We start from the raw sequence: 14739 nt of genomic DNA on the forward strand, positions 1-14739 counted from the left end.
GTGAATCACATGGTCTGAAATGGGACAGGTTAGACACCAGTTTTGCCTCTGTTTGGCTTAGTAAATTGTGGGCTGCTTCCTCCTGGCAGAGCTACTGAAGAAGGAGAATGGAAAATGTTGGGAGATGGGCCACAATCTCAGCAGCCGCGTTGGCACCCATTCCCATGCAATCTTCCCTGCCCCTACAGGGGACTGAAGCAGAGCATGAGAGCAGACAGAGCAAGGCCCTCTCTTCTAGCCCAGCGCTATGAACGCAGCAAGCATCCTCCACAGCTGTACACATATGGTTCCACTTAGCAAACAAAAAAACCCCCTGTATTTATTATCCTTATGCAGAGAGAAGGGGACAGAAAACCATTTCAGAGCAGGTTGTGGCAGGCCAATTCCGCTAGACAAGGCCAAGACTCTGGTTTTCAGAACAGAAAGACACTGTGTGTGTGTGTGTGTGTTGTGTTGTGTTGTGTGTGTGTGTGTGATTGTGAGGGCCTAAAAATCAAATTAAAATGGACGATTGCATAGACAGAAGGTTTCCGGCAGAAACAGGATTGGAAGAGTTGGAGAAAGTCAAGTCCGTCAAGGACCACCTGGGCTTGACCGATGCCAAGGACACCAATTCTAGCCCGCTTGGCTAATGACACCCTTCTGCTCAGCCTGTGTTCAGTGCAGACTTTGGGGGGGGGACCAAGATTTATTTATTTTTATTTATTTTATCATATTTATATTCCGCCCTCCCCGCAAGCAGGCTCAGGGAGGATAACAGCATTAAAAACATTAAAAACATTTCATTAAACATTATCATAAAACATTAAAAGCATTGTATAAAGATATTAAAAATAGCAGCACTCTTTTTTTTTTTTTAGTGGCGATTACAGAAAGTGCAGCAGTGCAACTGAAACATGGCAGCAGCTTCAGATCAGTGGTGGGCACTCAGCTCTCATAGGGAGGGGAGTAGATGTTGTATCCTCCAGCCAGCGGAGGCCCAGCCTCAGCCATAAGCCTGGCGGAACAACTCTGTCTTACAGGCCTGGCGGAAAGATAGTAAATCCTGCCGGGCCCTGGTCTCAGTAGACAGAGTGTTCCACCAGGTAGGAGACAGGACTGAGAAAGCTCTTGCTCTAGTCGAGGCCAGGCGGGCCTCCTTGGAGCCAGGGACTGATAGTAATTTCTTTTCTCCTGATCGGAGGGTCCTCTGGGGAATATACGGGGAGAGACGGTCCCTCAGGTACGCTGGCCCCAGTCCGCACAGGGCCTTATAGGTCAATAACAAAACCTTGAACCTGATCCGATACTCCACTGACAACCAATGCAGCTCGCGCAATATTGGTGTAATATGCACCCTACGCGTTTGGTCTCTCCCTTCGGGTCCGATCCTGAGCTGCCTCTTCTTCTTGCTCCCGTCCCTTTTCACGTGCTCAAAGTGCCAGCAACCGGCCACTGTAAACCTAAAGGGCTCCGGGAGTTGTCAGTGGCAACCCCTTGATGGGGTGTGGGCCTGGGCAGTCTCCTACAATGGTGACCCCAATGCCGGACTTGCCTGCGTGGACCAAGCAAGCATTCTGGATTTGCATCATGCAGCAGACGACCACACAGCTCCCACAGTCAAGCACCTCCTTGCGAAAGCCTCTTCATCAAGATCACACGCAATACCAGCGGCAGAGCAGCTAAGAGACCACGCTTGTGTGTGTGTTATGTGCCATCAAGTCGCCTCCAACCTCTGGCGACCCTATGAATGAAAGACCTCCAAAACGTCCCATCATTAACAGACTTGCTCAGATCTTGCAAACTGGAGGACGTGGCTTCTTTTATTGAGTTCAGCCATCTCGTTTTAGGTCTTCCTCTTTTCCTGCCTTCCACTTTTCCTATTAAGGCTATGCATTGCAAAATCCCCTAGTCAACTCTTGCCCTGGCACAAACCAACTAAGATAGCCTTAAGCAAGCCGCTTGCTTTCAGATTCCACCCACTTCACCCCCATCTGCAATATGAAGTGAACACTGGTCTACCTGGATGTCTCCTTGTCAAGGGAGGCCCAGATCACGACAGTGGCCAAATCTGCGTATTTTCATCTTCATCAACTTGTTGCCTACCTCTCAACCCACGACCTAGCTACGGTGCTCCATGCAAAAGTCACCTGCAGGTTGGACTACTGCAACTTGCTTTATGCTGGGCTACCCTTGCATCTGCTCCGGAAGCTACAACTGATCCAGAATGCCGCAGCGTGTATCTTGACCAGGATTTCATTCCGGTCACACACAACACCCGTTTGGCGCCAGCTGCACTGGCTCCCATTGGAATTCCGGATCAGGTTCAAGGTTCTGGTCTTCAAAGCCCTTAGCGTACTGGGACCAGCATACCTGCGGGACTGCCTCGCACCATATGTTCTGCATTATCCGTTTGCTATTTTGTGCCCTTTATTTTCATTGTTGCTAGACGAACAAGGAGCAAAGAAATAGAAACCCGACTTTGGTGGCTCCTCCGACTTCTAAGATTTCACAGGCTCTGCCCACAGACTTGCAAACCGAAAAGCATTTCATAAGGACTGGAAACCTGCTTCCCCCCTGCACTTTCAAATGAAAACGCAATTTCAGGAAGTTGAATTCTGCAACCGGCACTTTTTGCTGTCCTTTTGCAGAATCACAGGAGACATGTACAAAGTTTATCCAGCAGCAATACGACAGGAAGCACCTTGTATACTAGGGGAATGCCATGTCTAAGCACGTTCGCACATGACCTCTCTTGTCCTCTCCGGTGCCCTTCGGATGCCCTCGGAGTACATCCCCTCCCCCAGATACATCTGTTGCCTTTATTTCTCTCTCCGCTCTCCCCTGCCCCTCTCTGTAATCTGCTAATATTGCTCGTGCTGAGATAAGATTACATTATTTATTCATCAGTAACTGTTTGTGCATCAGTATTCAGGACAGCAACCCACCCACCCCCATATTATAGGGCTGCATCATAAGAAATAGCTTAAAGGATACCTTGGTAAAAAACAGGGACTACAGACTAGTCTATTGGGTACTGTTTACTGATGCAGATACACTCCTACTGGGTAGTTTGACGTTGCTAAAGATGTCATATTAATTACTAAAGAGTCCAGTAGCACCTTTAAGACTATCCAACTTTATTGAAGCATAAGCTTTCGAGAACCACAGCTCTCTTCATTTGACGATGCATCTGACGAAGAGACCTGTGGCTCTTGAAAGCTTATGCTACAATAAAGTTGGATAGTCTTAAAAGTGCTACTGAACTCTCTACTATTTTGCTACTAAAGACTAACAGGGCTAACTCCTCTGGATCTATGACATTAATTATACACTTTAATTCAGAAAGGTTTCATCTGTGTGCTTAGCTTTCTGCTAGTTTTTCAAATTTGTGGCTACTGTACCCTATTGCATATTTCATTCAACGTCCTAACTGTTGATCATATTGTTTTTTTGCTCTGTGAATGTCCTAGCTATGGATTATATTGTATTCACTTGCATTACATAATCCGCCTTGGATCACAGTGAGAAAGGTGGACTATAAATAAACAACAACAATTCCAATTGGTGGCACATTGTGCCAAAGGGAAGGGAATTCCATGTATTGTCGAAGGCTTTCACGGCCGGAGAACGATGGTTGTTGGGGGTTTTCCGGGCTGTATTGCCGTGGTCTTGGCATTGTAGTTCCTGACGTTTCGCCAGCAGCTGTGGCTGGCATCTTCAGAGGTGTAGCACCAAAAGACAGAGATCTCTCTGTCTTTGAATTCTTGAATTATTCCCTTTGAATTCTTGAATTATTTCAGAGGGTTTTTCTACACAGGTAATTGGGTTGTACTACGTGGAATGATTTCGAAAGCTGCTCTGGCTAAATCAGGCTTTCCGAAAACCAAATCAGAGAATCTGGGATCTGATCCAGTAACCAGGATCCAGACCCCTGGATAAATTTGGGTAAATCCTGAAAGCCTGCTTGGAAATGTTTCCCCCATAGGAAACAATGGAGAGTGGCTTGGGACCCATTCTTCAGGGTTGCATAGAATTAGATCCCAAGGTCCAATCTTCCTGAAATGTGTGTGTGTGTGGGGGGGGTCTTTCGAAGACAGTCAGAAGTAGGTTCCCTGCACATTTGGTAGGGTTTGCTTGAAAAATGACCCCCCCCCACACACACACACCAGCTCCCTGGATAGCAACCTGGTAGTTTCCCCATAGGGAATAATGGGCCAAATAAACATGAGATTCTCTGATCTGTCTTAAATGGATGAGAGACTCTTTCTCGGGTTTCAGGAATCCTGGATTTTTTTGATATCCCTAAACCCAGATCCAAATATCCCAGATACACCACTAATTGCTTGTACTGCCTGTTGATGTAAGAATGTTTTCATTGTTTTAAAGTGTCATGTTAATACTTATGGTCAGGGCTTTTTTTCTGGGGAAAGAGGTGGTGGAACTCAGTGGGTTGCCCTCGGAGAAAATGGTCACATGGCCGGTGGCCCTGCCCCCTGATCTCCAGACAGAGGGGAGTTGAGATTGCCCTCCGCACCGCTCGGCGGTGTGGAGGGCAATCTAAACTCCCCTCTGTCTGGAGATCAGGGGGCGGGGCCACCAGCCATGTGACCATTTTCAAGAGGTTCCGGAACTCCATTCCACTGTGTTCCCGCTGAAAAAAAGCCCTGCTTATGGTTTCCTTCAGTTTCTGTTTTCAGATTTCAGGCCGATTCCAGATTTCTGCAGTCCAAACCTCTGTGGCTTTGTTTATTGGATGTCCAAACCTGTTGACTGTATTGACTTACTCACTGAATTGAGTCCCAGTGAGAAAGGCGGACTATAAACAACATAATGCAAATAAATAAAAGGAGAGAGGTACAGTCAAGCGTGTCTTTGGTATGCTTACATTAGAACAGGGAAGAAAGAGATCTTGTCCTTGTACGTTTCCAAGAATGCTTTCCAAGTTGTCAAGCTCCTCTCTGTGTCCACTGTTTTTACTTTGGAGAAATAAACACAGGCCCTCCCAGGCTCTTGTCCCATTTCACTCCCGTTGCTGTTTATTCGTGCATGGGAAAAAATTGTTGGAACTTACACAAACATTTGGGAGCCAAGGAAAAAGACTTTTGTATAGAATTGTTCTGGGAAACACCCATTGCGAAATACAACAATAAAAAATAATGGGACACAGAAATGGTGAAGGGAAGAGTTTTGAACAAAAGCAACAGCGCTCAGACTCGGGAGCAAAACTCAGTGGAGGTAAAAGCGGTCCCCTATTCTTCTGGGACAGTACCAGTTTCCAGGGATATCTCCCTGGTGAATATTCTAGGTCATGCTTATTGAAAACTGTTAGCGTGATCTGCTTGAATTGCCACACTTCAAATTTTCAGCCACGAGATGTGGAACTCACAGCCACTAGATGGCGGGAAGATGGCAAACTTAGACAGCTGTCAAATTTACGAAGGAGTACTCTATCCACGGCCGTTAGCCTTGCTGAATTGAACCTCCGTGCTCAGAAGCAGTCTACCTCAGAAGACCAGTTGCAGAGAGAGGAGGCAAAAGTGATGGGAGGCCTTGACTAAGGCGCCCTTCTTGGGGGCCTTTCCAAGACATCTGGCTGTTCCACCTATGAGGGAAGTCGCGTTTCTGTAGCTTTTTCCCCAATGGGAGAAAAGTCAGCTGGGCCACTGAACGGAGTGAAGAAATGGCAGGCAAGGAAAGGATGGAACAGCCCCTTCCCCGTCTCTTCTCTGCTCCACCCAAAGTGACCTGCATGAAGAAAGGGGAGCCCCCTATGTTCCCCATTACACCTCTGGCTCCTTGCCCCCCCCATGATTTTCAGGAGAAGACCCCCCCCCCTTGCTATGTCTGATTTTGCGACCACAGACTAACACGGCTAACTCCTCTGCATCTACTCCTCCCTGTATCTGAAGAAGGGAGCTCTGACTCTTGGAAGCTTCTATCCTGAAAATCTTGTTGTTCTCTAAGGTTCCACTAGACTCAGAGCCCGTTTCCATCCAACGGCCAATCTCTGGCAGGAGCTCCCAAGTTGTCCCTTTCATCACCAGATTCCCCCTAAGATCCCAAAAGCAAAGCCTGGACTAGATGGAAGAGAAATCACCGACAACTTCTTTCAAAATGTGGGCAACGGCATCTTCGCAAGAAAGGGAGAATCGCCCTGGGATCCCCTGAGGCAGCTCGGCCAATGGCTGCAGAGGAAACTCAGCAACATCCCCTGAGCTCAGAAAGCGCCGGTCCGTCCGTGAGTCTTGGCTGACCAGGCAAAGGGGTGGGTGTGACGCTGGCAGGATTAATTGGGATGTCCCACAGTTTGCAAGGGGAATTGCTGCTTGCTGATCTGAGGGCTGGCCGAGAACCAGGCACCCATCTCTCCTTTGGAGTCTAAAAATGAGATGTATGCCCAAGTTTGATCCAAGAAGGAAAAAAAACCCCTCCCTGTGCAGCAGTTATCAAAAGACTGAGAAACTTCCCACCGAAGGCTAAACTCCTGCAACAAGGCAAAGAATAAATTCAGCATCTACAATTCTAACTCCGTCTCCCTCCGTTCCCTGCTTTCGCACGCCAGGAGCTTTGCAATTATAGAAATGCGAAGACCTCCAAAAGAAGGGAGCGGTGGGGAGACACTTGAAGGGCTAAGCAGTTCCTGGCAAACTTCAGGCGAGTCCCGAGTTGCATTCCTCCAAGGCGATCCAGCTGGTTTGAATCAAGGGGCCCCAATTCAGCCCCATCAACATCGGCACAGCCACAAGGAACTGGGCTGCAGCCTGCAGATGCAAGTATTCAAGCCTCCAATACTGATACAGCAATGCATGAAACGCCTTCCTCTCGATGCTCCCTGAACTCTGCTTGCCTTCTCTGGGGAGATTCTCACGCCCTGCCTCTGGGAGGCATCACACAGGGCTGACGTACGCCAGACAGCTGCCCTGTAAATGCCTCTTTCCAAAATACACAAGGATCCACACTCCGTAAGACCGGAAGAGAGCCAGTTTGGTGTAATGGTTAAGAGTAGAGATGGGCATGAACTGGGAAAATTCCAAACCGTGTGGTTCATCGCGTTTCACGAATCACGAACGATGAACTTTCACAAACTTGCCCCGGTTTGCGAACCGATTTGTTTGGTTCGTAAAAACGCCACTTCTGGATCAGCAGAAGGACTGCAGAGAGTCCATTTCCCCCTCCCCGTTGCCTAGGAAACTGATTGATCAGCACCAGGCTGTCTGCAGTAACGAACCGAAATACAAACCAAACGAACTGGGCTAAAATTCATTGCGGTTTGTGAGAAATGAGAGCCCAAGAACCGCTGGTTCGCAAACCATGAACTGGCCTGGTTCGTGATGAACTTTGGTTCGTAAATTGGTTCATGCCCATCTCTAGTTAAGAGCGGCGAGACTCTAATCTGGAGAACCAGGTTTGATTTCCCACACCTCTGCTTGAGGCCATCTGGGTGACCCTGGGTCAGTCACAGCTTCTCGGAGCTCTCTCAGCCCCACCCACCTCACAGGGTGTTTGTCGTTGTGAGGATAATAATAACACACTTTGTAAACTGCTCTGTGTGTGTGTGTGTTAACTAGTCCTGAAGAGCAGTATATAAATCGAATGTTGTTGTTGTTATTGTTATTATTATTAAGACGAGCCCTAGGGAATGGCCAAATGGTTCAGTCAGTTGGCCATCTTGTTTGCCACAATGGTCAACAAGATATGCCCCCCCCCGAGGCCTAGAAGCAGGGGCACAGAGACCCCATTACTGCCCCACAGCAACTGATAATGAAGATAGTTTCAGGTAGGTAGCTGTGTTGGTCTGCAGTAAAACAGTAGGATTTGAGTCCAGTGGCACCTGAGAGACCAACCAGATTTTCAGGGTATGAGCTTTCGAGAGTCAACGCTCCCTTCTTCAGATGCAAGTAGGAATGGAGATCCCTGAGTTCATTCCCAGTTGGATCTGAAGAAGGGAGCTTTGACTCTCAAAAGCTCATACCCTGAAAATCATGTTGGTCTCTCAGGTGCAACTAGATTCGAATCACGCAGGAACATCAAAGAAGCCCCAAAGGAGGGGACAGCAAGATCTGAGTCCAGTGGCATCTCACAGACCAACAAGATTTTCAGGGCATGAGTTTTCGAGATTCAAAGCTTCCTTCTACAGATGAAAGGAGGAATGGAGATCTCTGAGGATCTGAGTCTAGTGGAACCTTAGAGAACAACAAGATTTTCAGGATAGAAGCTTCCGAGAGTCAGAGCTCCCTTCCTCAGATACAGGGAGGAGCGGAGAGACCTGAGTCCATGCTTACTTGTATCAGAAGAAGGGAGCCTGGAGCTTTGACATTTGAAAGCTCATACCCTGGAAATTTTGTTGGCCTCTAAGGTGACACTGGACTCAAATCTTGCTGATCATGGAGGTTCTATTAGCCTTTCAACACAACAGCCGTTGACAGACCTGTCCTCCAAGCATGGGTCCACTCCCCTTGTCTTGAGCACTCAAGGACACCAATTCTACCATCACTGTCTATACATACACAAAATCTGACCCAACGTTGCTAAAAAATAAAAATCGTGTGTGTGTGTTATGTGCCATCAAGTCATGTCTGACCTATGGCGACCCTGTGAATGAAGGACCTCCCAAACATCCTATCGTTAACAGACTTGCTCAGATCCTGCAAAATGGAGGACGTGGCTTCTTTGATTGAGTCCAGCCATCTCATTTTAGGTCTTCCTCTTTTCCTACCGCCTTCCACTTTCCCTACCATTATTGACTTTTCCAGAGAATCTTGTCTTCTCATGATGTGACCAAAGTACGATAACCTCCGTTTTGTCAATTTGGCTTCTAGGGAGGATTCAGGCTTGATTTGATCTAGAACCCACTTATTTGTCTTTTTGGCCGTCCAGGCAAAACTCTCCTCCAGCCACCACATTTCAAATGAATCGATTTTCTTCCTCTCAGCTTTCTTCACTGTCCAACTTTCACAGCCATACATCGTAATGAGGAATTATGACATTAAACATAATAATTGCCTTGTTTCACAGAACAGTAGCAGGTGACTGATTTGTTTTTACAAATTTGCTCAAGTACCAAACCTGGTTATTAGAATAATAAAACAAATGCTGGAAATATACTCAACCAACACCTGACCGGTCAAACTGACCAAACCTTTTGTTTTTACCAATCCAACCTAAGTGAACACATTTTTGTTTAAAAAAATAGCTGACCAGAAGGGAAGGAACAGCCTCTTCTAGCAACTGACCCAAATATACATATGCACACAAAAGCCATGAGAGCAGGCCATTTGGTTTTTAGTTGTTTGGCATTAACCAGGAATCATACAAGCCGAGGCAGAGATCAGCCTCCTGAGTTACCAGGAACTGGTCATGTTTAGAATTCAGAGCCCTATTGGGACAGATGGAAGGAGAGACGTCCCACACCAACCTCTGTGACTGACAAGACAGTATGAAGCCTAGGGGAATCAAGTCAGCCAAGTTTCCCCTTGTCCAGTCCTTCCTGAAATGTCAAAGAGGGCTGGACATCAACTGCAACCACTTTGAAACAACGGGAGAAAATCGCTATTTAGATTTTCCACTTCAAGTACCAAAATTGTCCCATGCCAGTCCAAAACACAGTCGATAAGCGAACATATGGGGAGGGTCACTCGGGGGTGCTGCACCCGCCTTCTTCCTTATGTTGCGTGTGCCTGGCTCCCAGGGAGGGAAGCGTAGCCAAAGTGAGTCATCCCCTCTAGAAAAGAGAAGGATTATACCGCCTTCCATCAGGCCAGCGGCCTTTGCAAGCTCGAGTTGGGAACTTTGCCACGGATGCTCTCAAAAGCAAACAGTGTGTCTCCTAAAAACTGAGTCCCCGGCTAAGCCCCCGCACCGTATGCCCCGGGAAATCCAGACTGTCATCTCAGGGTCCCCATCTCTCCAAAATATAATTGCTCTCATGCCTGCTATTTGGCTGTGCTCTAGGGTCCTGCCTGGTTGCTCTAGGCACATACTTGGAGGGCAGGAATGCTACTGCTTCCAGCTGACACTTGGCTCTGATCTCACTGAAGCCGTCTGCACTATGTAGCTTCAGGCTGCAGGCGAGTGCTTGCAGGATCTAAAACTTCTGTGCGTGGGGAAAATGAGCATGTCATGGAAAAGCCGAGATTGCGACTCTTCTTCCTGGACATGCTTCTTTTCTCTATGGTGGGGCAGCATTGGAAGAAGCATTCAGCTGTGCAACTTTCACCCCCAAGTCCAAAGTGATGCAGACCAGAAAGTGTGAGCCTGGCCTCTGGGGGTTGGTCCATCAATCTCTAAGACAGAGACAGCATACATGTCTCCCTTCTCCCAGTGTGGCTGGCCTTCTAAATCACAAGCAAGTTGCATCATTTGAAAACTCCCTCTGCGCGTCTTGTGGTCCCACCCCACACTTTGAAACCCATGCGCCTACTAGGGAGTTTCCACGTTGCTAAACATGCCATGAAAATTAGTTATGCTTCGTTTCATAAAGATTTTATCTTTATTTATCTCATCTCTAGTCCGCCTTTCTCACTGAGACTCCAGGCAAATTACACAGTGTGAGATCAGGACAGTCAATATCAAGGGCATTTCCATAAACGATGGCATAGGGCAAATAAATGCAAGTTTACAAAGTCACAGCATTAGCAAAAATCCAATTAAAAATGTTGAAGAAATGCTGAAAGAGAGCATAAGCAATTCTAGGACTGACATTAGATAACACAGAACTACCCAGTAGGGTCATAAAACAGGTAGTACATAGAAGGGCCGACTTAAAGCAACAGAGAGGACATAAGGCAACATAGTGGTGAAGTCTATGGTCCCTAGCTCATTGGTGAAACATCTCTTTGGGATCCTTCCCGTACAATACAGCCCTCCTATCTGAGAAAAAAAAACCCTTTGAATCATTCAGTTTTGCACTGTTTGCCAAAAACCAGGAGAGTGGCTTGTTTTTCAGTTTTTCTGCTGTCGCACCCTATTGTGTCTCTTCCCACCAAATGTCCTAACCGTTCTCCAGTACTGGACTTTGCTCAGTGAATATCCTAGCTGTCGATTAAATTTTATTTTCACTTGCACTATGTAATCCGCCTTGGATCTCAGTGGGAAAGGCGGACTATAAAATAACAACAACAACAGCAACAACAACAACAACAGTTCAAAGCATATACCTCTAGATAATTCTGCACTCCAAGCACAGCCTGGCGAGGTGGCGCCGCCATCACACCACTGCAAACAAAACAAAGAAAGGGTCATTTGAAAACGACAGCCGTTCTGGTTGACGTATACGCTGGAGGCGAGATCAGCACTCCTTTGACATCAGACGAGAGGCCCTCTGCTCCTGTATTCTGTTTCCGGCAGAGGACAGCTGACTGCCGCCAGAGAGCTAAGGAGGGCATGAAGGAGGCCGCTTTCCCCTCCTTTTCCCCAGCATGCTATTCATAGGTACACATCCTTTGTCCCTGGAGGATCCGTTTTTTGTATACATACACAAAATCAATGATGGCCAATGTATAACAATGCATAACAAACATTTTAAGACAGAATTTTTAAAAATCAAGCATCCTTAACGATTGGTGCAAACATCCAATCAAAGCACTTCATGTGCACCAATTAATAAAAAATTTAGATATTATCCCACCGTGCCACCCTATGAAGACACTTGAGTTAGCTTATAAAATTAATCAAAACTACAACACATCTGCAACACAGATAGAGCTGGTAGACAAAGGTTTCAGAGTTTTTTGCCCAGTTCCCAGTTTGTTCTTGCCAGTGCTACTCTGGCTATTGGGCTGGGGGGGGGGGTTCGAATACCCTTTCCCCAGAAACTCTTATGCAACTCTTATGCTCAATAGTCAGCTATTGTCTTGTTCACAGGCTCACAATAACCCTGTACGGCAGACCAGTATTATCATTCCTATATTTCAGTTGGGAGAGCTGAGGCCCAGAGAGGGTGACTTGCTTAAAGCCACCGAATACCCGAATAAGATTTCCATCAGGAACTTTGGAATTCCCAGCACAGCCTCTATACTGCACCGGAATCTCGTCAAGTCCCAGATGCATATGTGACCAAGAACTAGGATTTTTTTTCAGCCAAACAAGAACAGATAAAAAAAATGTTTCAAAGTCACTTTAAGAAAAAACAAATTTAGGAATGAACCAGCAAGCTACGGGTGAAATAATCTCCCTATTAATAATAAAAGAACGTGATGTGGTTAAACACAAAAGAAAATATTTAAGCAGCAGGTGCAGAAAGGAGCGTCTTAGCAGATTAACAACAGATGTCATTTGCATATTTAATTCCAATTATCTCCATTCTTGCCTCCCCTCCATCAGTGTCTGGCTAGAGTCTCATTTTGCAAGAGAAAAAAGGGGAACTACGTAGAAGAGAAGGAAATGTCCCAGCCTTGGATTGTGTGGCACAAAACAGCATTCAAACTCTCCTCCCCATACTGTCTGCCCTTTTGAGGAATGAATTTCCGCACAAGATCTACCCAACATTGGCTCCGTTTTCCCATGCCAAGCTCAAGGTGCAAAAGGAGAGGGGAACTGGTAACTCAAAGCCCTTTTAAAATGTTCCCAACCTTACTATAATGTGCGGAGAGAGAGCACTGCCACAAACTCTGCACCTACCACAGTCTGTGGGGTTTGCTACTAGCTGTACAATGCGCAAATGTCATTTTGACACAGCTTTACAGCAAGCCTAGCTATGACAGGTTTTAAAAGCCTCTCTCAGCTTTCCTAGGATTGCCAACTTAGAGGGGAGAGGAGGTAGGAAGAGAAACTCAGTCGAGCCACTGTTTTGACTTCCGGGCCCATTGCTGGAATAAGGTATACTTCATTTGAAATATTTTAACGCTGAAAATCAGTGTAATATTGACGAGCAAGATCGGGGTACAATAGCACCTTAAAGACCAACTAGATTCCTGAAGTATAAGCTTTCAAGAGTCAAAGCTCCCTTCGTCAGATACAAGGAGTGGAAAAAGGAAGCAGTCTTTACAATCCATGCAGAGGGTGGAAGAGGTATTGTAAACTATAGTGTCAAACTCTTTCCTTTTTCCGCTGCTCATATATGATGGAGCTTTGATTCTCAAAAAGCTCATGCTTTGGAAATACGGTTGGTCTTTAAAGTGCTATTAGACCTGGATTTTCCTTTTAAATTGCAGACCAACATGGTCACCTACCTGAAACTGTGATATCTGTGGCACACACAGATATCTATAGAAAAGAGTCCAGTAGCACCTTTAAGACTAACCAATTTTATTGTAGCATAAGCTTTCGAGAATCACAGTTCTCTTCGTCAGATGCATGGAGGGCAAAAAGAAACTGGGCAGATATAGAGGAGGAGAGGGGAGGGCGGAGTAGATGCAAACAGCTCCTTCTGATATGGAGATCAGTTTGCTTCTGTTGAGGAAATCAGTTACCTCTGATAATGAGATAACCATTCATAGTCCCTATTCAGTCCCAGCTTGACAGAGTCAAATATACATATGAATTCCAATTCAGCAGCTTCCCGTTGGATTTTGTTTTTGAAAGGTTTCTGTTGAACTACAGTGACCTTTAAGTCTTTGATGGAATGTCCTGGTAGATTGAAGTGTTCTCCCACTGGTTTCTGGACGTTTCCATTTCTAATGTCAGATTTGTGTCCATTTATTCTTTTGCGTAGAGGTTGGCTGGTTTGTCCAATGTACCGAGCAGAGCAAGAATCCAGTAGCACCTATAAGACTAACAAAATTTGTGGTAGGGTATGAGCTTCGTGAGTCACAGCTCACTTGTTCAGATACTGTGACTCACAAAAGCTCATACCCTACCACAAATTTTGTTAGTCTTTTAGGTGTTACTGGACTCTTGCTCTTTTCTACTGCTACAGACAAACGCGGCTACCTATCTTGATAGGTATCTATGGCAGCCATATCCTAAAAACTGGTCTTTAACCAATTGTTCTGGCAGGTTGTGCTAAACCACACATGATCTTTCCGATGTCTGGGACAAACCAGCAAAAGTTTGTCAATTTAAAACTAACATTAGAGTTTTCTTGCTTCTATACATTTCCCAAACATCTTGGAGATTTAATTGTATCTTTCATGACCATCACTCTCCCCCCACCGCCAATTCTCATTATTTTATTTATTTACTTTATTTATGTCTTTGTAAACGTGTTTATTTCCCCTATGGCATTGTTTATAGAAATATCCTTGAAAGATATTTCACACTGTGTGTAATCCGACCTGAGTCTCAGTAAGAAAGGTGGACTATAAATGACATAAATAAAATAAATGTATACCCATTCTCCCCAATGGGGAACCAAAGCAGCTTATATCATTCCCCTCTCCTCCTTTTATATCCTCACAACAACCCTGTAAGGTAGGTTAGGCTGCGAGAGTGTGACTGGCTCAAGGTCACCCAGCAGACCGGGTTTTTCCCAGATCCCGGACCATAACACATGAACACACAATACCTACCAATATTTAGTCCCAAAGTATTGAAAGAATATTAGATAACGACTCCTGGGGGATGCCATCGTTGCTTTTCCAGAAAGCCTGCGGGTGCAATTTCTGCTGCAATCCCAAGAAAATCTCACGTTGATCAGCTTCATTAAGGCTACAGAATATGTAGGCTCTTGCTAAGTCTCCCTGGGCTCTGCAAGTGATCACCATTTATTGCCATGCAAAAAACGACCTTGCCTTTAAAACTGCTACCTAAAAACAATTGCACGTCCTTGATCATATTCAATGCACACATGCACGGTCCAGCATTGCTCTCTCTGTTCGA

At 45.9% G+C, this 14739-nt stretch overlaps 1 protein-coding gene across 1 annotated transcript in view; it reads right to left on the minus strand.

Annotated features, from left to right (window-relative positions):
- Positions 1–14739, minus strand: part of PUSL1 (pseudouridine synthase like 1) — a 45206-nt gene extending 30467 nt beyond the window's left edge. Inside the window, exons 1-2 of the mRNA XM_055001589.1 lie at positions 14430–14739; positions 11139–11196 (exon numbers count right to left, since the gene is read on the minus strand). Coding sequence (XP_054857564.1) covers positions 11139–11196; positions 14430–14563 — 192 coding nt within the window. The 5' untranslated portion in view covers positions 14564–14739. The remainder of the gene's footprint in view (positions 1–11138; positions 11197–14429) is intronic.

This window comes from Eublepharis macularius, chromosome 17 (assembly GCF_028583425.1).
Source record: "Eublepharis macularius isolate TG4126 chromosome 17, MPM_Emac_v1.0, whole genome shotgun sequence".
NCBI classification, from domain to species: Eukaryota; Metazoa; Chordata; class Lepidosauria; order Squamata; family Eublepharidae; genus Eublepharis; species Eublepharis macularius.